This window comes from Polypterus senegalus, chromosome 17, assembly GCF_016835505.1.
Source record: "Polypterus senegalus isolate Bchr_013 chromosome 17, ASM1683550v1, whole genome shotgun sequence".
Taxonomy (NCBI): domain Eukaryota; kingdom Metazoa; phylum Chordata; class Cladistia; order Polypteriformes; family Polypteridae; genus Polypterus; species Polypterus senegalus.
The window spans coordinates 84,872,919-84,897,640 of NC_053170.1; the positions used below are offsets into that span (position 1 = coordinate 84,872,919).

Sequence of the window (24,722 nt, forward strand, 5' to 3'; positions counted from 1 at the left end):
ATTACACACACAGTGCATCCGGAAAGTATTCACAGCGCATCACTTTTTCCACATTTTGTTATGTTACAGCCTTATTCCAAAATGGATTCAATTCATTTTTTTCCTCAGAATTCTACACACAATACCCCATAATGACAACATGAAAAAAAGTTTACTTGAGGTTTTTGCAAATTTATTAAAAATAAAAAAACTGATAAATCACATGTACATAAGTATTCACAGCCTTTGCTCAATACTTTGTCGATGCACCTTTGGCAACAATTACAGCCTCAAGTCTTTTTGAATCTGATGCCACAAGCTTGGCACACCTATCCTTGGCCAGTTTCGCCCATTCCTCTTTGCAGCACCTCTCAAGCTCCATCAGGTTGGATGGGAAGTGTCGGTGCACAGCCATTTTAAGATCTCCCCAGAGATGTTCAATCAGATTCAAGTCTGGGCTCTGGCTGGGCCACTCAAGGACATTCACAGAGTTGTCCTGAAGCCACTCCTTTGATATCTTGGCCGTGTGCTCAGGGTCGTTGTCCTGCTGAAAGATGAACCGTCACCCCAGACTGAGGTCAAGAGTGCTCTGGAGCAGGTTTTCATCCAGGATGTCTCTGTACATTGCTGCAGTCATCTTTCTCTTTATCCTGAATGGTCTCCCAGTTCCTGCCACTGAAAAACATGCCCATAGCATGATGCTGCCACCACCATGCTTCACTGTAGGAATGGTATTGGCCTGGTGGGGAGTAGTGCCTGGGTTCCTCCAAACGTGACACCTGGCATTCACACTAAAGAGTTCAATCTTTGTCTCCTCAGACCAGAGAATTTTGTTTCTCATGGTCTGAGAGTCCTTCAGGTGCCTTTTGGCAAACTCCAGGTGGGCTGCCATGTACCTTTTACTAAGGAGTGGCTTCCGTCTGGCCACTCTATCATACAGGCCTGATTGGTGGATTGCTGCAGAGATGGTTGTCCTTCTGGAAGGTTCTCCTCTCTCCACAGAGGACCTCTGGAGCTCTCACAGAGTGACCATCGGGTTCTTGGTCACCTCCCTGACTAAGGCCCTTCTCCTCTGATCGCTCAGTTTAGATGGCCGGCCAGCTCTAGGAAGAGTCCTGGTGGTTTTGAACTTCTTCCACTGACGGATGATGGAGGCCACTGTGCTCATTGGGACCTTCAAAGCAGCAGAAATTTTTCTGTAACCTTCCCCAGATTTGTGCCTCAAGACAATCCTGTCTCGGAGGTCTACAGACAATTCCTTTGACTTCATGCTTGGTTTGTGCTCTGACATGAACTGTCAACTGTGGGACCTTTATATAGACAGGTGTGTGCCTTTCCAAATAAGGTCCAATCAACTGAATTTACCACAGGTGGACTTCAATGAAGCTGCAGAAACATCTCAAGGATGATCAGGAGAAACAGAAACAGGATGCACCAGAGCTCAATTTGGAGCTTCATGGCAAAGGCTGTGAATACTTATGTACATGTGCTTTCTCAGTTTTTTATTTTTAATAAATCTGCAAAAACCTCAAGTAAACTTTTTTCATGTTGTCATTATGGGGTGTTGTGTGTAGAATTCTGAGGAAAAAAATGAATGTAATCCATTTTGGAATAAGGCTGTAACATATGAAAATGTGGAAAAAGTGACGCGCTGTGAAGACTTTCCAGATGCACTGTATTTACTTGATCTTCTAAATAATCCTCTGCTTTACAATTTAAACAGGACAATAAAAGGTAAACAGGTTACAAGTTAACCAGAAAACATTGGTTGCTGATCATAATTAAAAATCTGTAAAATAATTTTCACTCTTGCTGGATTGTTGCCTTGCCTGCTTTAAATACTCTTTAATATAAAGGCACCAGAATGGTACTTCAGAGCAATGCCATTGCAGAACCATTTTTGGTTCATTAAACAACTATCAACATGAAGGTTCCAGAAAGATCCTTTATTTATTTAAATCGGTAACAGGCTCCATAAATACCATAGACATATAATGGTAGATTTATAAAACACCAAAGGGTTCCCGATTTTAAAAGGACTCTTGCTGCATACAACACCGGGATTCCACAAAGACATTGGGACAATGCAGGGAGCACCCAGGACGTGAACCCAGGTCTCCTTTCTGCGAGGCAGCGTCGCTACCACTGCACTACCACGCTGCTTTCCTTTAGCTTTTCTTTTATTTGAATCAAGCAGACATTGTTCTAATTTGTCTTCTTGTGTAAAGTTTCTTCTGATAACTGGCATTAAAAGTTCATTTGTTTATTGATCTGTTCTTTTTCTCTTTTAGTTTTCTAGAATTGATTTGTAAAATTAAAAGGGTAAAAACAAAGCTCAGTCAAAAATAGAATCATTTGTACCATTGCATTATGTATGTTTAAAACAATTGTCAAACAGAACACTTCAGCACTGAACAAACGCCTGACTAATGTAAGTGGTAATATAACAGTCTAATATGAGGCAGCCCAAAGTTAAAGGTTAAGCAGAGGTCTGCCACAGTTTCTTGCTGTCTTCTTACTATTATACTGCTGCAAGGAGCTGCGGCGTTTCCTGGATTCACTTGTCAAATAGACAGGCAGATCATTTGCACCAGGCCTGGTTAGTTAGACCTGCTAGTGAACCTCAACTTGGACTGAGGTTAGAGGTCTACCACTGTCCTGTTCTCGATATGTCCCCTACATTCAAAGTCAGCCTTGAAGCCATTCTCCCACCACAAAAGACTCAGTGGGAGACAAATACCAGCTAAATCATTTTGAACCACAACGGTAATATTTAACAACTGTAATTGATTTTATACTGGAAATTTGTCACCATGGAAACGGCACTCTTTAATCAGGTCTATTGCAGGCGTTAATAGAGAGGAATATCTCACTTGAAAATTGAAATCAAGGTTTTTTGTTTGATAACAAAAAAAAAATCAAATATAAAATATATTCATATTTTTCTTTTAGTCAAAATCAGTTTTGGAGTAATTGTTGACCGCTTAGGTACCCGACACATTTTGTATATACACACACACACACCTATATATCTATCTATATATATATATATATCCATCCATCCATTTTCCAACCCGCTGAATCCGAACACAGGGTCACGGGGGTCTGCTGGAGCCAATCCCAGCCAACACAGGGCACAAGGCAGGAACCAATCCTGGGCAGGGTGCCAACCCACCGCAGGACACACACAAACACCAAGCACACACTAGGGCCAATTTAGAATCGCCAATCCACCTAACCTGCATGTCTTTGGACTGTGGGAGAAAACCCACGCAGACACAGGGAGAACATGCAAACTCCACGTAGGGAGGACCCAGGAAGCAAATCCGGGTCTTCTAACTGCAAGGCAGCAGCGCTACCACTGCACCTCTCTCTCTCTCTCTCTCTCTCTCTCTCTCTCTCTCTCTCTCTCTCTCTCTCTATATATATATATATATATATATATAGATACACAGTATCTATATCTCTCTCTGTCTCTATTATATACAGTATATTATATATATATTTACAACAACAAAAAAAAAGACAGTGCAAACTTGATCACTTTTTAGAAATGGAACATCATGTAAAACGCCAAGACGACACGCAAATCATCCCTCTGGTGTAGCCAAAACAGAAAGATAGCAAAGGCTGCCCTCTAGTGGTTACTGATGTACGCCGCCGTTCACACTTATCTGCGAATACGGCGTCCCCGATTCTTTGAAGTCTTCACGTTACTACACATTATTTTGTTCTAAGTTACAGCTACAGGAGTACAAGAGTCGAGCGGTGGAGTCTTTTTTGTGTTCATAATAATTATTTATGAACGTTTTGAAATCACTTTATTTTGGGTTTTTTTTGCCCGGCGCATCCTGACTCACCGGTATGTGAAAACCCATGTGACAGAAGGACTGGAAGTTGTTAATGCCACATCAGTCAAACCCAGAGATTCATACCCTAATGAGATACAAGGGGTCCTTTTCACAAAACTTAAATAAATAAATAAATACAAATAAAAAATAGGGATCGGTAATGTAGGCATGTGGAGTGTCGTTATATGCCTTTTCAAGGTTGCTGTTCAAGAATATGATTTCTTTTTTTCATATCTGATTCTTTACCCGTGGTCCTAGTCCTCAAAGAGCCACTCCCAGAAGGTTCAAAATGACACATTTCAAACATAAGATTGTGCGGTGTAGTTTTAGACTATTTCAAGGTCAATTATTACAAATACAGTATTAGGTTATTTTTGATTATTGGTCTTTTACTGGAAATTCGACTGTCTATTTGCCTCTATCAGAGGGTGACAAATTTCACATTTTTGTTACAATCAAGAATATTTAGAATGTAAACACTTAAACTGAAGAACACATTTTAAAATTTGGCATATTTGATGCAACTCTTTCTTTATTCTGTACTTCTAAACTCTTAAAAGTCAAGGTGCCCCTGTGGTTCTTCAGAGAGTTGCCATAGGGGAACCATTTTTGGCTCCAAAAAGACCCAAACACATGAAGGTTTCATAAAGAATCCTTTATTTATTTCTATCTGTAACAGGCTCCATACTATAATAGAAGAGATTTGTGAAATACAAATGCATCATGATTTTAAAAAGACTCTAGCAGCATACAATAGCACAAGCTAAGGTCAAGTTTTCTTTATTTGGTAGCGTCCTGCCTACCATACATTAAAGATTTCTCTTTTTTTTCTAGGTATTAGGAAGTTTTTTCAAAGCACAAAGAACCAACTCCATATACAGAAGACCCTACCCAGAATGAAGTGGTGCTTTGTCAAGCAATGGCTCTATGAAGAAAAACACAATCCAGTAAAGAACCATAAAATACTATTTTACTATTACTATATTACTATTACTAATAATATGTAATTACTGTAATATTACTATTACTATACTATTAAAGAACCAGTTTTTATCAGTTTAAGGGGGTAAATATCACAAGTAAATATAAAGTTCATTTGCAACAAAAGTGTGCTGTTTGCATGGAAAAAAATAAACAAGATGTAAATAGAGGGTCCACCCTCAATTTTACATTAGCAGGAACAATCAAAATATATTAATATGTTCACCCCTTCCAAGCTTAATAATAAGCTGCATTAATAGAACGCCTTTCACAAAACCCAAGGTCGCTTTACATACAGAGTGAAAAATCACACAAAAGACAAAAGTTCGTAGAAGAGGAAAGTTTGAGTTGAGATTTAAAGGTGGAGATAGAGGAGCAATCTCGGAGAGACCAAGGAACAGAGTTCCAGAGTTGAGTGGTCATAACACTGAAGGACCTGCCTCCCAGGGTGGAGATTCCGGTGCGTAGGGCAGTAAGGAGGTTGCTGTTCGAGGACCTGAGAGAGATGAGCAAACCCGACTTTGGCATAGTGTTCAGGTAAATGTCTGCCAACTGTGCTTGGCTAATTTTTGTGGTCAAAAATGTGACCTAAGCTGTGAGGCAGCAGTGCTAACCACTGCACCACCATGCCTCAAACAAGAAAGGATGGAAAAGACGCAAACGGAACAATAGCCATACAAAAATTACAGCAAATGGCCACACACTAGCAATAAGTGAAAAAATATATACATGTATTTATAGAGTATGCCTATTTTATTATATAGATATATCTACATGTATGTATAGTAAAACCTTCATTATCCGTCACTCGATTAACCCGTCTGTGTTAGAAGACCGTCAGGGCAAAAAAAAAAAACCAAACCAACAGCAGCACCTACCCTATCCCGACTGCTTTGCAGTACGCAGTAAGCTGTGCATATTGGAACAACTCGCTAGCACGTAGTGTCCTTCGCCAGCACCACGTGCCATACCACATTTCCAGATCACAGTGTCTGTTATGTACCTTCAGTTTTAATAGCGTTTCGTAGCTTTTCTTCTTTGTTATAATTAATCTACTAGACATTGTTACGGCTGCTACACATATGCGTGTGGTGTTGGAATTGTCACAAAAAAATTAAATTATTAAAACGCTTACAAAGTGGTGAAAGTTCTTCAAGTATTGCTTTAATTTACACAGTAGGAAGAACAACAGTGAATTATATAAAGCGTGATGCCGACAAAATCGAAAAACGTGTTGAAAATGGAAACCACCGACGGTAATGTTATTCTGTATTAATGTTAATTGTCTTCTGCATTGTAAGTTCGGTTATATTATGTTTTGTTAATATATTGTGACGTGCAGGCAGCTTGTGATGCGCTGCGGGGGAGCAGAAAGGATGGAATGAAGACTGTAAGTGATTGGGCAGGGGGAGGGGCTTCTGTTCTGGAAGGGGCGGAGTGACGGGAGAAGTTAGGAGACAAAAGGAAGGTGCAGCCGAAGGAAGCTTTGAGTAGGGGGCCAGGAGACAATAAGCAGTACAGAAAAAGACAGAACGTGAGTGGCAGGAGATAAACTGATTGGTACGGAAAGCTTTCTTTTATTGATTTGGAGGTGTGCTCCGTAACCCAGATAATGGAGTGTAAGACAGGGCACCGTTTGTTATGGAACGAAGACTCCAAGTAAAATGTGGAAAGCTCCAGTACCTCAGAGTTGTGTTTGCTGATTATACTGGCCATTAAAATATTATATGAATTCTTTGTATTCTTTCTCTGCCTCCTTCACTCCTCCTTGCAAGTGTTGTCCGCCTTTGTCCTGACTCTGGCTGTTCAATGTGAGGCAGGCAGCTCCTTTTATCTCCCTACCAGGAGTACTTTCCATCTTCTGCACACATGAATGCACTTCTAGGTGAGGTTGGAGCCCCATGAAGTAAGACTCCCCAGTCCCTGCAGCGTCCCCCAGTGGCACCCACGGAACCCAACAAGGCTGAGTCGAAGAACTCCATGTCCCGTGCTGCCCTGTGGGAATCCAAGGCACCGCTACAACCCAAGGCGTCTGATGACAGTCCCTTATGGTATATTATATACTGTACCATAGAAATTGCAATTGCCAAGAACAATACACAGAGTTATTCATTTCCCTCTGCGTCTCCTGAGCTTCTATCACCACTGATATCACATGAAGCAAGGCATCAGCATTATTGTTATGAAAAATAGTCTATTAATTTTTTATACCTTTTCCTGGACAGATTTTCAATAAGTTTACCTCCAATTAAAGGTGTAAGCAGTGGCGTAGCGTAGTGGGGGCGGCCGGGGCGGATAGGGGGTGGCAAAATTTCACAATAAATAATAATAATATCTTGTAAAAATTTGAACCATTTCATTTCAGATTTTTGTCGCTCCTACGATTCGGACTGATTGAAATGAGCACGGAATTTTTCATTACTTATTAGTGATGGGAAGTTCGGATCATTTTACTGACTCGGATCTTTGAGTCTCGTTCAGCAAAATGAACGAATCATTTTTCGAGTCATTTCGTTCAATTCTCTTTCCGGCTCAGACTGCATAGGTTAAGCTTATGGGGCTGTCACGTGATGAACGAAGGTCTCGAAAAACCCGAAGACTCGAAACAGGTGAATCAATTCCAATACAGAAACTATAGGAAGTTGCGCAAATGCGCATGCGCGACAGAACGAATCACTCCCACGAGACGACTCGTTCTTCCCGAGTCACATTAAAGATTCGTTCAAAATGAACGAATCGTTCAAGAACGACCCATCACTATTACTTATTCTGTGACGAAACTCGGGTATCCTCTTTCTTTAAATGAATGTACAGTATAATAATGACATCTTGCTCATTGTAGCGACTGGCAACACCGTCTGTACTCAATACAGTAAAACATACATACATGACTTTTTTATTTGTAACCTGCACAATACACAATAATGATGATCGTTCTTGCCGAAAAATTCTTTAGAATTACCGTATATTTTAGTCTTTTAAATTGAAATACCTAAAAAAGGGGGCGGCGACATTTTCCTCCGTCCAGAGCCGCTGACACCCCCGCTACGCCACTGGGTGTAAGGAATATAAAAACCATTACCGCCGCCAGGATTTAATTCAGGGGGGTGCATAAAGAGATTTTTTTCTTTCTACGCTCCCCTCGCAACAAAAACTTTTTTTGTATATGTATGTGCCCATTAAATACCTGCCAATACAGTCGCTATCTCTGAACAGTACAGAGCAGTCAGTTTTTGCATAGATAGATTAACCACTTAAGGCATGACCTAATTTTTAATTTTCTGACAAAAAATCATCGACTTTTTTTTGTTATCATATGATCACTGGAATATAGTTAAAAATGTTATTGATGTATTCAGTGGCATAGGTAGTGCTTTTTTCCTTAAGTTTTTAATGTAATTTTGTAAGTACTTACATACAGCTAGACCTCTTTTTACGCCGGTTAATAGTTCCGATTTCTGGGAGAACAGTACACTTTAGAGAAAAATATTTCAAATAAAAATTGTAGACATTGATAAGTTCTACAACTTTTATGATAAATATTTTTCTCTAAAGCTACTGTTCTCCCATAAATCGAACTATACACCGCGTAAAAAAGATCTAACTGTACACTATATACTTGTATGTTGGTAAAATAGATATAATTATTTTTCGGGGTTTTAAAGTATTAGTGGCGTAGAAAGAAGGGGTTGGGGGAATTATAAATTTTAAAAAAAGTTTACATTTTTTTTCGCATTTGCATAATTATTTTGAAAATACATTTTGTAGCTATACACCTATACATATAATAACAATACACAAATAATAGCACGCTCTGAATGCAAAATATTATTATTTACGTAATAATTACAAAATAATGAATGCAAATGACAAAAATATACCACTATCGAAGCTTCAAATTATAATTAGATACTACCTTTTGCTTAAGACACGCCCAGTTGTCTTAAGCAAATGCAGTTGATTGGGTACATAATATGTATGCTCTTATATTATAAGAGCAACCACCGTGTCATACACGACCACGTGAAAATCGGACAGTATAAGCCGCGCGGTCGTCTCACACACGACGGCAATATGAGATGTGGAAAAATAAAAACATTGCAAACGAAATTACCGATTGCATGAGTTTAATTGAAGAGGCTACGAAGTTTTATCCGGCTGTTTCCGAGGCACTCAAGATTGGCATGACACTTCCTGCAACAACCTGCAGTATTGAAAGATCTTTTAGCACATTACGGCGCGTCAAAACTTGGAACCGATCTACAATGAGTGACGATAGATTAAGTGGATTATGTATGCTTAGTGTACACAAAAAAAGAATAAATAATTGTCCAAAATTTATCGACAAAGTTGTAGACAAGTTTGGACAACAAAAAAGAAGGCTTGAGATGCTCTTTTAGAAACAAAGTGAATGATTGTTTATGTATAGTTGTAAAATGTAAACGTCTAATTGTAATTTAAAAATTTAAAATAAAACTATTTTTCGCGTTTTTTCTTATTATTGAAAGATTTATTTTTTTTCTCCATTTCCTTTTTTTTCAAAAGCTAGGGGGGTGCACGTGCACCTACTTGCACCCCCCTGCCGGCGCCCATGATAAAAACAGCATCTTTTTAAGGGCATTCACACAATATGCGAAAAGAGCCTATTGCAATAGCCTTGTCTGTCTGTCTGTCTGTCTGTCTGTCTGCCTGCCTGGAACAACTTGGCCCTCAGTGGACCCATTTTGATGAAATATGTCACAACATTTCAGTTTTCACCAAGGTATCTCGAACAGATCGTGCTATACAATTTTGAAATTTTAAAATCCCCCATTGAAAAGCAAACTTGTTAACGTCTGTCTTAACACAGAGAAACATTTTGTGCATTTTCAACTATGAATTAGCTTACTGCTTTAATTTTACTTTGAGAGTGGTAACAGCAACTTATAATGTATGCGTTGTAGATTTTCCTCTTTTACTCATCTGACAGCCGATTTATTCTCCAACGCAAGTTAGTCAAAACTTCAGGAGAGACATGTGCAAAGCGTTTGGTACAGAAACACAAAGCCACCTCTCTGGAAATGAATAGAAAAGGAAATATATTATGTAACTGTCACTCTATAGGCGTGGACTGAACTAACATGTCCTCAGTATTTATGTTGCAGTATAAACTACCTCACGGCTGCACCATCTGCACATTACTGTTGTAAGGAACCAATGTTGACAACCTGCAGCTAAAAGGTTTTTGAACTTATGAATTATAAACGGCGCAGCTCCCTTAAATGATATAAAACATAGCATGGGGTGAGAAAAAGAATTGCGGTTTATAGTCGGGCAGAAGATGGGGAGCTTATTTTAGGTTTTTTTCTTCTTTCATGGTTAATTTTGTTTGTGATTTTATGCTGGTATTGTTCATTTTCTTTTTATAGTTACATTTCCTTTGGTAGTTTAACGTTATTGTTGATATTAACAGCACATCAATCAATGCCATTTTCACATCACTTGAATTGTAATCTCCTGTGTATGAAAGCTGTTGAGTCACCATACTCATTTTTATAATGATATAAGAATGTACATCCATCCATCCATCCATCCATCTTCCAACCCGCTGAATCCGAATACAGGGTCACGGGGGTCTGCTGGAGCCAATCCCAGCCAACACAGGGCACAAGGCAGGAACCAATCCCGGGCAGGGTGCCAACCCACCGCAGGACACACACAAACACACCAAGCACACATCACAGTGCTGTTAAAGTGCCTGTTGTTCTTGTAGTCTGCTAACACATGCAATCACATTCTTTTATCTTGTCTTTTTGAATATGACTCATTGTTACTTATTGTTGCATTGTTACAAAAATGATGAAGTAACAACAAAAATGTAAAATGCTCCAACATTGAAATCTTACACACTGCATACATTTTGTAATTTGTTTCATTTTGTGTTGAAATCAATCAATCAATCAACATTTATTTATATAGCACATATTCATACAAAAAAATGTAGCTCAAAGTGCTTTACAAAATGAATAGAAAAATAGAAGACACAATAAAAAATAAACATAAGTCAACATTAATTAACATAGAATAAGAGTAAGGTCCGATGGCCAGGGTGGACAGAAAAAACAAACAAAAAAAAAACTCCAAAAGCTGGAGAAAAAAATAAAATCTGTAGGGGTTCCAGACCACGAGACCGCCCAGTCCCCTCTGGGCAATCTACCTAACATAAGTCAAACAGTCATCTTTGTATTTAGGGTTTTCATGGAAGGACCTGATGATGATGGTCACGTAGACTTCTGGCTTTCAGTCCATCAATGTTGGTGCATCAGGATGCTTTGAGTAGGTGGTGGTGGCGCAGAAATGAAACAGAATAAAATATTTACTGTCTTGTCACAACACTATATTTGTTTAATATTGTGGAGAGATAGTGTTGGCCGTAGCTTTGCCCCTTTCTCCCAGAACCACCCAGGAATGTGCAATGTATGTCATGCTTGCCTCGCAAAGCATCGTGGGGCATATTTTCAGGAAGTAATTCAGTGAACAAGGTCTCCAATGAACTGAGCACATCTAACTTTGGAGTCCCTGGCTGCTGTCCCTGTAAGTCCTTGGTAAAATTCAGGTGTGCACACACACATGCCTTTCAGATTTAGAGGAAAAGTCAGAAGATCCAAGAAAATGTAGCAAAGGAAAGAACATGGAAACTGCTCTTCAACCTGACTCTCTATTGTATGCATTAGTCAAGAGTATCCCTCCGTGCTTTACGGGTGTGGAGAATGGCCAGCCGTTTATCCCGGCCAATACCCCCAAGCCGCCAGGTGGAGCCCTCCTTGCAACATGGAGGTCCCCAGAAGACCAGCAGGGCATCATGGACAATGGAGTTTTTATGCACAGCCCTGCTGGATGCTATGGGGGCCACTAGGGGACGCTGCAGGGAGGAGTAATGGATATTTTCCCCACGCCCCGGAAGCACACGTGGACAAGAGGAATGACGTGCGTCCGGGGTGAAGAAAAGAACTTGTACCTGACCCGGAAGTGATTGAGAGCCAAATGGACTGGGGATTAGGAACACTTCCGGGTCAGGAGATATAAAAAGACTGTGGGAGCTCCCAGACGGCGAGCGGAGTTGGGAGGCAGGGTGGCTAAGCGTCTGGGAGTGGAGGATTGGTTTATTGGAGAATTGTGGAGAGGAGCGTGCTTTGTGCACTTATTAGTATAATAAATATTCATCTTTTGGACTTTTACCTGGTGTCTGACGTGTGGTCTGAGGGTACAAGGGTGCGAGAAAACCCTAATTCTGTCACAGGGTTTGGCTGGAAAAAATAAACTGGATCACCATGCAAGTCTAAAAACATATACTTGTATGGGGTCAGTTAGAACTCTGTTTGCAAAACTGTGACATTTTAACTTCAAAGAGGGTGTTGCTTTATCCTAATTAAAAATTAATTTGCCTGAACAAGGTGGGATTAAGTGCTAAGGAAAGTGCACAAACTACAGCATCTAACATGTCACTTTTAATCAAAAAAATGGAATTTATATAAATGTAGCCTTGCCTACCCTCATTTTTTCCCTCGCATGACTCTATTATGGCCTAATTGAGCATGAAGCCACCTAATTAATGCGGCAATGCCAGATAAATTTGCACAACCGTAAATTTAAAAACTGTGATGTGGACCCACCTGGTTTAGTCAAAAACAGAATATCTAAATAAACATAAAATGATGTTGAGTGTTGTATTAATGGCAGTAAAGTTCGACCTGCCATTCACTTTTTGAGCCTGTGGATTCCACTTCACTGTTGCCGGAGCCTATTTAGTGAAAGGGGCGAACCAACCTGTCCTTGCTGCATGACAGGGGTCAGACCTTTATGACAGAAAGACAACAATACAGTAAATGGCAATATGCACCTTCTACAGTAAGGAAACTCACTATAAGCCCAAAACAAGAAAGGTAAGCAGGTGTAGTCAACAGGGTCTGCAAGTAGTTGTATTTACATTTATTTGCTTAGCACACACTTTTATCCAAAGTGACTTACAAAAGATGTCGACATAATTGAGTAAACATCAATCTGAGGGTCTGTTTGGGATCAAGTGTGACACAACAAAGTTACAAAATCAAGAGTACAGGACAAAAACAAGCGAGTTAAAATTCCAAGGTTACAAAAACCAAAATCAGACAGAAATTATCCAAGAGAGAGAGAGAGTCTCCAAAAGCTTTTTAAACACATTGAAGGAGTCAGAATCTCAAATGGAGGAGGGTAACTCAATCGACCAGCAATATTTAATAGCAAACACAGGCGGCATTACCAGACCCGAGAGGTCAAGAAGGACCACAGCAGGACATCACAAGTGTCTCCTTATATATAAAAACTGCTCAAAAAAATTAAAGGAACACTTAGAAAACACATCAGATCTCAATGGGAAAAAGAAATCCTCCTGGATATCTATACTGATATAGACTGGGTAATGTGTTAGGAACGAAAGGATGCCACATCGTTTGATGGAAATGAAAATGATCAACCTACAGAGCCCTGAATTCAAAGACGCCCCAAAAATCAGAGTGAAAAAATGATGTGGCAGGCTAGTCCATTTTGCCAAAATTTAATTGCAGCAACTCAAAATTGTACGCAGCACTTTGTATGACCCCTGTGTTCTTGTATACATGCCTGACAACATCGGTGCATGCTTCTAATGAGATGACAGATGGTGTTGTGGAGGATCTCCTCCCAGATCTGGACCAGGGCATCACTGAGCTCCTGGACAGTCTGAGGTGCAACCTGGTGGCATTGGATGGACCAAAACATAATGTCCCAGAGGTGTTCTATTGGATTTAGGTCAGGAAAGTGTGGTGGCCAGTCAATGGTATCAATTCCTTCATCCTCCAGGAACTGCCTGCATACTCTCACCACATGAGGCCAGGAATTGTCGTGCACCAGGAGCCACTGTACCAGCATAGGGTCTGACAATGGGTCCAAGGATTTCATCCTGATACCTAATGGCAGCCAAGGTGCCTTTGTCAAGCCTGTAGCGGTCTGTGTGACCCTCCATGGATATGCCTCCTCAGACAATCATTAACCCACCACCAAACTGCTCATGCTGAATGATGTTACAGGCAGCATAATGTTCTCCATGGCTTCTCCAGACCCTTTCACTTCTGTCACGTGCTCAGGGTGAACCTGCTCTCATCTGTAAAAAGCACAGGGCACCAGTGGTGCATCTGCCAATTCTGGTATTCTATGGCGAATGCCAATCGAGCTGCATGCTGCTGGGCAGTGAGCTCAGGGCCCATTAGAGGACATGGGGCCCTTGGGTCACCCTCATGAAGTCTGTTTCTGATTGTTTGGTCAGAGACATCCACACCAGTGGCCTGCTGGAGGTCATTTTGTAGGGCTCTGGCAGTGCTTATCCTGTTCCTCCTTGCCCAAAGGAGCAGATACTGGTCCTGCTGATGGGTTATGGATCTTCTATGGCCCTCTCCAGCTCTCCTAGAGTAACTGCTTGTCTCCTAGAATCTCCTCCATGCCCTTGAGACTGTGCAGGGAGACACAGCAAACCTTCTGGCAATGACACGTATTGATGTGCCATCCTGGAGAAGTTGGACTACCTGTGCAACCTCTGTAGGGTCCAGGTATCGCCTCATGCTACCAGTAGTGACACTGACTGTAGCCAAATGCAAAACTAGTGAAGAAACAGTCAGAAAAGATGAGGAGGGAAAAATGTCAGTGGCCTCCACCTGTTAAACCATTCCTGTTTTGGGGGTCATCTCATTGTGGCCCCTCTAGTGCATCTGTTGTTAATTTCATTAACATCACAGCAGCTGAAACTGATTAACAACCCCCTCTGCTACTTAACTGACCAGATTAATATCCCATAAGTTTCATTGACTTTATGCTATACTCTGATTAAAAAGTGTTCCTTTAATTCTTTTGAGCAGTATATATATATATATATATATATATAGGGGCTGACCTGCTGACTACTCTGCAGGCAAGCACAGAGAATGTCACAGAGAACTAATGTAGGAGCGAGATGTGCCCGCCTCGGCTGGTTGAACACCAGACGTGCCTCTGCATTTTGAATCATCTGCAGTGGCTTGGTGACACATGCAGATACTCCTGCCAGTGGAGACGTGATAAGATCAAAGCCTGGACCAGGAGTTGTGCTGCATACTCAGTCAGATACGGTCTGATGTTATAATGAACTGAGAGACCATGGTGAGTGAAGGACAGCTGGCCATTGATGGTCATCACCCCAGGGTTGCGTACAGACTTGGTGAGTGTTAGCAATAATGAAAAGAGATGAACAGAGATGGAGTGCCGAATAGATGGGCAAGCTAAGATTACAGGAAGCTCCATCTCTGCCAGGTTAAACTGGGGATGGTGTTCTTTCATCTAGGCTGCAATACAATTGAACCATGCAGGGATTCAAGTTCATCCCATTTAGTCCTCTACAGGAAACAGTGGGTACAGCTATAGATAATCAGCATGGCACTGATAAGAGAAACCTATGGACAGGATGATACTCAGGGGGTACTCAATTATGGTCCTGGAGGTCCACAATGGCTGCAGGTTTTCATTACAATCAATTATATTCATAATTTGAAACCAGGCCTAGCAGAAAATGAAACTTAGTATTTAATTCTGTGCTTTCATTCTCCCAAGACAAAAGTTGTTTATTTTTCTTTTCCTGAGAGCTGTATCCATATGTTTTGGGGTGCTTCCCTCTCATTTATTTCCAAACATTTTATTAACATAGAGAAATCATGATGCATATACACTGGTTGAATTTGAAGCACGTTGGCTGGAAAGCTGGTGACTCCTTTGTCATTTGCACCTCTTTATTAACTTAAAGCTACCTAAGACAACAGGCAACAATTAGAAATAGAGCAGTTGAAAACTAAAATAGGAAACTGAATTTTAATAAGCAAGTTAACTCAAACTAAACCCCCCAAAAATATTGCTTTATTAGTAAATAAATGGGTTATAATTAAAAAACTTGGTTAAAGCAAAAATCTGCAGCCTGTGGACCTGCAGGACCGTAATTGAGTTACCCCTGTAATAAAACCTTTTGAGGAGGTGAATAAACAGAGCTGGAGGTGGCAGAGTGGGAGTGATGAGGATGGACAGGATTAGAAATGAGGACATTAGAGGGTTAGCTCAAGTTGGACAAAGTCAGAGAGGCGAGATTGTGTTGGTTTGGACATGTGCAGAGGAGAGATGCTGGGTATATTGGGAGAAGGGTGCTAAGGATAGAGCTGCCAGGGAAGAGGAAAAGAGGAAGGCCTAAGAGGAGGTTTACGGATGTGGTGAGAGAGGACATGCAGATGATGGGTGTGACAGAACAAGATGACGAGGACAGAAAGATGATCTGCTGTGGCGACCCCTAAGTGGAGCAGCCGAAAGAAGAAGAAGAAGAAGAAGAAGAAGAGGAGAGGAGGGCTCTCGATTTAAGGTGAATAGAAAACCGATGGCCACATTCAATACCAGCAAAAGGTTGGAAATGTTTAATTTTGCTAAGGTAAAAATATGTAGACCATACACATTAAACATGATACCCTCATTCTATTGTGAGGGTGTGACATCAGGCTCTGCTACATTCTGCATCACACTGTGAGGCGTATTTGACCTGGGACACTTGACAGAATACCAGTCCATTTTTTGGGGGATCAAAGTGCAAAAACAAAGTGAAAAAAACTGGGAACAGTGGCAGTTTACAGAGTCCTCCAATCTAATGGAGCTTGAGATGATCTGTGAGGAGTAATTCAGGTGTCCAAAGCTTGTGGAGACTTAGAAGTATTCAGACCCTTAATTCAGTACTTTGTAGAAGCCCTATTGGCAGCAATTACAGCTCGGAGTCTTCTTGCTATGAATAAGCGGTTTCAGTTTTTGATTTTTAATAAATTTGCAAGCCTTTCTTTAAACATGTCGTTTTATCATTATGGGTTATTGAATATACTGTAGATTAATGGGCAAAAAACAAGTAGGCATCTACAACACATTAAAGTATTTGGAAACTAAAATTGTCAAAATGCTTTCTTAATCCAGTGTATCTATTTAATTTAAGATTTCTTACAATGCATTGCATTAGACAGCCTACAGTCTACAGACTTGCTATCAATTTCAATAAGCAAATGCAGAATTATTTTGCCTTTGATTAAAAGCTTAACTTGAACTTAAATAACAGATGCATATGCTCCCTTTTCAGGAATTTATATTTCAGTCTTTATCACTCACACATTTCAGCTGACTTATGGTCACCCTTGCAGCTGATCTGTTTGTCACATAAGCACTGTTATTTATTTATTTTATTTTTTTTCCCTTTTTGCTGATGTAAGAGTAGTGTGTTAATGTGGCATCTTAACTAATCAATTATCACTCGTGCAGAAAAGCAAGACAAAGCAAAATTAGCCAGGGAGCCTGGTGTAGGCGATGCCAAGTATTAACCAACAGAGAATAGAAGGCTGCTGCCCACAGTCAGGTCACAGACCTTCATGTTCAGATCTGGCAGTACAGATGGTAGGATTAACTCAGAAGGCTGGCATCAAAGGTGATGAGCTGGCAATGTAGTCAAGAGGATAAAAAAATGCTGAAGGTCGCCTGGTCAAATCGCAGAGAGAAATCGCTTATTCAATCAGCTCCCCAATTATGGAAATACAATGTACAACTCAGGCTGTCTTAAAATGCATTGGGATATATATATGTTAGCACAAAAGGATATCATTCAAATAGGATTCAATCACAAGGATATATTCTTCGTCACTGGTCACACAGTACCCTCTGAAAAACAGTAAGTGGATAAGGTGCAAGGAGCAAAGCAACGTTGACACCAGAGAAATGTGCACCAGAGTCCCCCCAAATCTCCTCAGCCACTTGGCCCCTCAGTTGGCTCTTAAACATTCAGAACTGAGGTTAACAACGGGGTCGGCTCTTCTAAAGAGCTTCTAGCTAAAAGCCATATCCAATCCTACAGCGCCGAGATTAAAAATAGATACCCAGCATATTCATCTACAGGGACTTGCTAAGATATGCACTGTAAACTGCGCCTTTGCTTCTGTCACTTTTCCCAATTCAGCGTCACCTAGAAACAGCAGACTGCTGCAACACATTCCCGATGCTTCTGCTCATCCCTTTGAATAATAAATAAACACTTCTTAAACAAATAGCAGACAATTTAGCAGGGTGGAAATTGTGACCTTTTTCCATAATGGCTGTAAAATTGTAAATAGGCAGGCTGGGTTATTTTTTCAAGGCCTGGACTGTCTGCCAAAAGCTCAAAGTGTCAATGTTGTATATCTGAGACCACATAAGAAACACACAGAAAAAGACAAACAGACACATCACTAAAGAATCCACCCAAAGAGATTAAATGCGGACCAGATCTCAGCAATCAGAACTACATCTGCATTCAAACAGGCACCTTCCAAATGACACCACAATGTACAATTTAAAAATGTCAAGACTACCGTGACATCACAAGGACTAAAGTCTCCCCTTTCATGTGCATCATCTATACAGGATCTGGCAAACTCATGCCAACAGGACCTGATACTAAAGTTTCTGATTCTACTCCAGCATGAACTCATGCAACTGTCAAGACGTCTACCAGGTGTAGTGTCACAAAATATTTAAAATACCACCAAGAAACTGCCAGAAGTCTACAAAGGAAACGCAAGGAAAAAATAATGTCAAAAAACTGCTACCTTAATGGAAGTATCAAGGCCTCACCATAATATGACATTTTATAAAGACTGACCCCATAACCTATCATGATATTTAAAAAAAATACTAATCTGTTTTAGATATTGAACTAAAAATTGCAGTGATCAAGAATTGAGACTAGAATGGCTTCTCAAAAGAGACGATAGTCCTTACTTAACAGGACTACAAAATGCTTTAAATGAAATGGACTTGTTAGATTCAAGCAGGCATAATATTGCTTGAACTTGAAAGACTCAACTTGTGAACCTTTGCATAACATGACAATGCCGGGGATTTCCCACACATGGAATCACATAACTTTGATGACCACCCACACACAGTACTGCTGATCTTGAGAGAAACTCCATCCACATATGACAGCACCAATCTCAAGAGGCCTCACCCACATAAGACCGCACCAATCTTGAGTGGCCCCACCCACATAAGACCGCACCAATCTTGAGTGGCCCCACCCACATAAGACCGCACCAATCTTGAGTGGCCCTACCCACATAAGACCGCACCAATCTTGAGTGGCCCCACCCACATAAGACCGCACCAATCTTGAGTGGCCCTACCCACATAAGACCGCACCAATCTTGAGTGGCCCTACCCACATAAAACCGCACCAATCTTGAGTGGCCCCACCCACATAAAACCGCACCAATCTTGAGTGGCCCTACCCACATATGACAGCACCAATCTGTAGATGCCCTACACACATATGACAGCACCAGTCCTGAAAGGCTCCACCCACATATCACAGTGCCAATTTGAAAGGCTCCACCCACATACTTAACTACAGTTTTCTCATTAAAGAATCAATTGGGTGACTACGCAATAGTATTGACCGGCACTTGTATAGGATATTGGATAAATTATCTGAGAAGCGCATACCTGATAAGTGTAGCCTCTGTAGTCCACTTCACATGGCCGACATGTGCCATTTCTAATGGCCAAAGCATTCTTCAAAATCTCCTCACAGCCTGCAGAGTGACAGAGACAAACATTTTACTGAAGATCAGAGATATATTTGGGGACATCTTTGATTAGACTCACAAAATAATGATACATTTTATTTATATAGCGCTTTTCCCATGTTCAAAGCGCTTCATAGAAATACTACTTTGCACTAACACACCTTACTGCAGTAGTGTCCAAGCACTCTGGGAACTGTGCTGATCTCATTTGGAGTAGAGATATTTTTTCAGGGACAAGGTGGGGATGAGGAGCATGTGTGTGTATGTTTAAGTGTTTTAGAAGATTTTATAGGATTCAATAGGAAATCAAAACCTGAAATGTCTCATTCATAGAAGTATTCAGACTCTTTACTGTGGGACTCCAGATTGTGCTCTGGTGCATCCCGTTGGCTTTAATTCTCTTTGAGACGTATCCAGAACTTGACTTGAGTACACCTGAATTGACTGGATATCATTTGGAAACAGACACACTGGAGCATTTAAGGTCCCACAATTCACACTGCATGCCAAGATACAGAATAAGCCATGAAGTGCAAGGAACTCTGTGTAGACCTCCATGATAAAATGGTGGTGAGATGTAGATAAGGGCAAGGAGGCAAAACTGTTTCTAAAGCTTTAGGTGTACCCAGGAGTACAGTGGCCTCAATAATTGTGAAACTGGTGAAGTGTGGAACCACCTGGAGTCTTTGAGTTGTCTATCCAGCCAAACTATGTAACTGGCCTTGGTCAACAAAGTGATCAAGAACCCAAGGGTTAGTCTCACAGAGCTTCAGAATTCCTCTGCTGAGATAGGAGAAACCATTAAAAGGATGACCATCTCAGCAGATTGTACTGTCCAGAGAGAAAGGGTGCCAGAGATGTGGCCAAGGGGAAACTGTTTGAAGGCTGCTCACTCTCTTGTCCCTGGTGGTCTGGATGTTAGATTTTGGCACTCTCGCCAACGTGTCCAATGTTTGATTCCTGGTTAGGGAACAGCCTGTCCTCATTCTTGCCCTTGTTGTGTAGCATAAGACAGGCAGACTTCTGACAAACTAAGGTAACTTTTTTATATTTGGAATGGGCACCAGTTCTTCCATCAAAGAAAGTCTCCACTATTTCATTCACCCTGCTCCCAATGTTGAATGCCACATCGTGTATTTGTCTGTCATATGGTACCCTGTCTATGTAAAACCTTCTCATCACTGTCATGCACTGCAGTATTGGCTTCCCAACACAGAAAATATCCAATGGCACTTTCCTCTTGACACTTACTTCTCATCTACCATTATGAGTGGTATTGTGGTGTCCCTCAATTTTACTCTACCAGACCTTCTCAGCTCCTGTCCTCACCATGATGATTTGGCTTGACTGCACACCATTTCCTACTTTACTCCTTCTTTCATTAAATGGTTGGGTTTGGGAATTCTCTTGCATTCCCTTCTGCCCGTAGGATTGCTTTAATTTGTATAGATTAAGGTCTAGAGAAAGGTTGAAGCAATGGCCATCAATGCTGCTTCTTCCCTTTTGACCTTGTAATTGATTGTTTAAATGCTTGTGCTCTTGCTTGTCCTTTTCAGCCATTAATGTAGGACACTTCTATACTATTAGGAAGGCACAAGGTCTTCCGAGACGCACGGTTTATATTTGTGTATGTACTTTAAGTAAATCCGGAGGATGCCACCAGGTGTCAGTGTGAGAAATCATCATGGGGAGAAAATAATGTCCAGTTTTGCTATGCTGCGAGTTGAGGGAAGAAAGAGGAGAAAGATGTTGAGACAGTTTGTGATACCTTTTAATGTATCAAGTCATTACAATGGGGAATATGCAACGCTTGTAATGTCTATGTGAGAAATGGATGAAGAAAAGCACCATGAAGACATTTGCATGTCAACATACAAGTTTAATGATCCATTCATCAAACATCAAGGCACACAGAGAGATCCTGTTGGAGCTGCAAGCCAGTCGTCACATGTTGATAGTAAACGACGAAGTTGACGTAACGTACCAAAACTTGCACACATACGCCATCCGCGTTTTTGCTGGTACTCCAATTACTGACGACGTGCTCAGAAGACGTAGCCAGGAACGTGTGGCACCCATTATTATGCATGCATGTAAGCATTCGGACTGTGAAGTATAAACTGGCCCTAACAGACCTTGAGAGGATCTGCAGAGAAGAGTGGCAGACAATCCCCAAAACTAGGTGTGCATAGCTTGTTGCATCACATACCCAAGAAGACTCCAGGCTTGGAATCGCTGTCAAAGGATTTCAATGAAATACTGACTTGATGGTCTGAATACTTGTGCCAATATGACATTCTGAGATTGCGAGTGTTGCTTGATGAAGGAAGAAATGAATTTAAATGATTTAACGCAAGGCTGCAACCTAACCAAATGCGAAAACAGTGACGGGGTCAATATAATATTTCTGAAGGCAACACAACTAAGGTTGGAGTTGTAGGGGACAGAGCAAGATAGGATAGGAACCAAAAATGGATGGCATGCCAGTCCATCTTAGAACACATTAATGATTTACAGATGAGCCCATTTAGTGTTGCTGCTTAACCTAGCACACTCACGTTCATTATACGGGAGAGAAAAAAAAGCAAAGTAACTGATGAAAAACCCTACACAGGCACAGGAATTGTATGCCATCTTCACATAATGATCAGGTGTGAGATGTGAACCAAGGACTCTGGATCTGTGAGGCTATAGCACTAAATACTACAGTACAGGGCCGTCTGCTTTCATTATGCATTTTAGTTTAAGAATGAACTGTTCTTCCTGATTTCATACTTCAACACTCAAAGCCTTGTCCACAATACTTTTGTAGAATAAGGTGATCCCTGTAATCTCCAAAATCCAAATGCATGGATCCCACCTACAACATCTACAGCTAGTAATTACTGAATGCGTTCCTCATGTGTGCAGAGCACAAGGGCCTGGTTTTAATATCAAAATCTGTGTCTTCGAGAGAAATAAGGAAATGGTTAGGCACACCAGCCTATTTTGGTATTGCTGGCAAAGAAGAAGAAGCCAACAGGCCAAAAGAGGACCACAGCTTCTCCAATTTTGGATCACCACATTATATGATAAAGCACAGGCTCTTCTAAAACAGAAGCAAAAAGCAGAGTGGCATCACTTTAATAATGGATATGACCTATAGCAGGACCACCTAAATAAGCTCAGCCTGAGGGGTGGGACCACCATCTTATGTCTCAGAACTGGACACTGCTGCCTCAATAAACACCTCAAGTGGCTGGGTGTCAGAGATGCAGCAAGGTATGAATGTGGCTTGGAGGAATAGATATACTTGAGCACATACAGACCCACTTTTAGTAAATACTCCAAATCCAGCTTTGTCCGTGGGCAGTAAGGAACCTTTTATTGGCCAGAGGGTTCCAGCTTCTTTATCAAGCACGGGTTTGGGCATCTGAAGAACTACAGTGGACATCCTAGAAACCTCTGACCTCAGGATATAGACACAGCCACAGAAATTAAATGTGGAAGAAGGACATAGATGCACCTTGTAGAGATATGGCGAGTGGTAGTGGAGGTTTGTGGTGCCAGGTCTCTCATACTGGATTTAGGCAGACCTCACCAAAGATGACAATCTACCATGTAGCGTCAACATATTTCTCTGCATGGAGCATTCATTCTTCTCATGATCACTCCTCCTTTGGGCATTTAAGTGGGTCACAGATGCACAATAGTTGTCTTCCATAGGCTTCTATTATGCAAAGACACTTCATCCTCTGTACTGGCTTGAGCATGGAAGAACTGGTAGTCTAGGGAAATAAATTAGACTAGATTTCCAGGAATCCCAGGATGCCATTCTGTCTGTCTCCATGTCTTAGCCCCAAAATGATATTCACCTTCTCATCTGGAGTTCCCTCAGGGTATTTTCCATTTATTGCCTTCACCACAGCAACAGTCACACTGGGATTATTATGACAAGCAAAAGGAACATCAGCTGTAGGAAGTATAGCACACACGTGGCGCACGTTGCATGCCATAAAGCTTCTTCTTTTGGAACTGAGCAGGCAACATCCCACTCAGTGTCTTCCTACCCAACAGCAGATGTACAGGCGTCATGTGGGAGGTAGCAGCTGCAAAGAACAGGAATAATGCCAGTACACCGTAGCTAGACAAAGCCATTAAGGACTGGTAAATGTTTAGGAAGAGTTGGCTAGCAGAGGAGTGCCCTCCACTTGGTTCAGTGAGACATGCCAAACAAGTCTGTGCCAGCTGAGCCCAAAAAACAGAAGACAGCCAGACAAAGGTAATAAAGAATGGTAGGAAACCATCTGCTAGAGGTTCAAGGACAGCAGGCGCAGCACACTTCTAAGAATCTCTTGGTTAGACTGTGCCAGTCAATACCCACTCAGCAAATAGGCTAAAACAGAGGCTCAATAATCAATGAAACCTATCTAAGAACCCCCATGCATTTTCAAAAGTGGACATCTGTGCATGGGGGTGCTTTTTGTCTCAACTTCAGAGTTTCTACTGGCAAGATTTCCCAATTCCAGATTCATAGAACACACAGAGCCCTTCCAAGGGCTGGGTTCACAGAGAGGGCCAAAGTTAAGTTTCCAAAAGGGTGCTGCCCCCTATTGGCTTAGACAGAATTATTCCTCTGCCCCAAACCTCAATTTGTTAGTGACAAGTATCCAGTAACCCCTAAGCAATGCTACTGCAGGTTGTATTCCTGTTTCCTGGTGTTTCGGCTACTGCTTGATTCCTGGCTGGAGTGAGATGCATGTGGTGTGGCCATGTTTCTCCCTTCTCTATGAGGACTTCATTTATTTCCTCTGTTTCATACCTGTCCAAAGACATGCAGCCAGTTGAACTGGTGAGAGATTTGTAAAAAGGACAGACTGGAATGAAGTATGTGCTGTGATGAATTGGTATCCATTACTGCCATGACAGGGTCATCACAGAGATCCAGAATCTATACTAGAAAAGTAAGCTGGAAATGGATGTATGAACACCAGCCTGAGCTATGGCTTTTCTCATTATCCCTTTACTACAAACAGTACACAGCCTAAAAATCTAGGGCTGACACTCCAAAGGGCACCCAGTATGCCAATGCCCTTTGTGAAGTTACTTCTCATATGCGAGGTCACCACTTACCAGTACGGTTTGTCCTCATATACTTCATCTTGACAGACAGGTGATGTACCCACACACTACATTACATACCAACACAAAGCCATTAAGGAGAAGTTAGATAAACCAGAAGGTTAACACAGACACAGCTTCTTGCCTTGCATCCAGTTCTTCT

The 24,722-nt window shown here is 41.2% G+C and overlaps 1 protein-coding gene across 1 annotated transcript in view; it reads right to left on the reverse strand.

Annotated features, from left to right (window-relative positions):
• LOC120517542 (rab11 family-interacting protein 4-like) overlaps nucleotides 1–24,722 on the reverse strand; it is a 141,441-nt gene that overhangs the window by 108,367 nt on the left and 8,352 nt on the right. Inside the window, exon 3 of the mRNA XM_039739939.1 lies at nucleotides 19,377–19,465. Within this exon, the coding sequence (XP_039595873.1) occupies nucleotides 19,377–19,465 (89 nt within the window). The remainder of the gene's footprint in view (nucleotides 1–19,376; nucleotides 19,466–24,722) is intronic.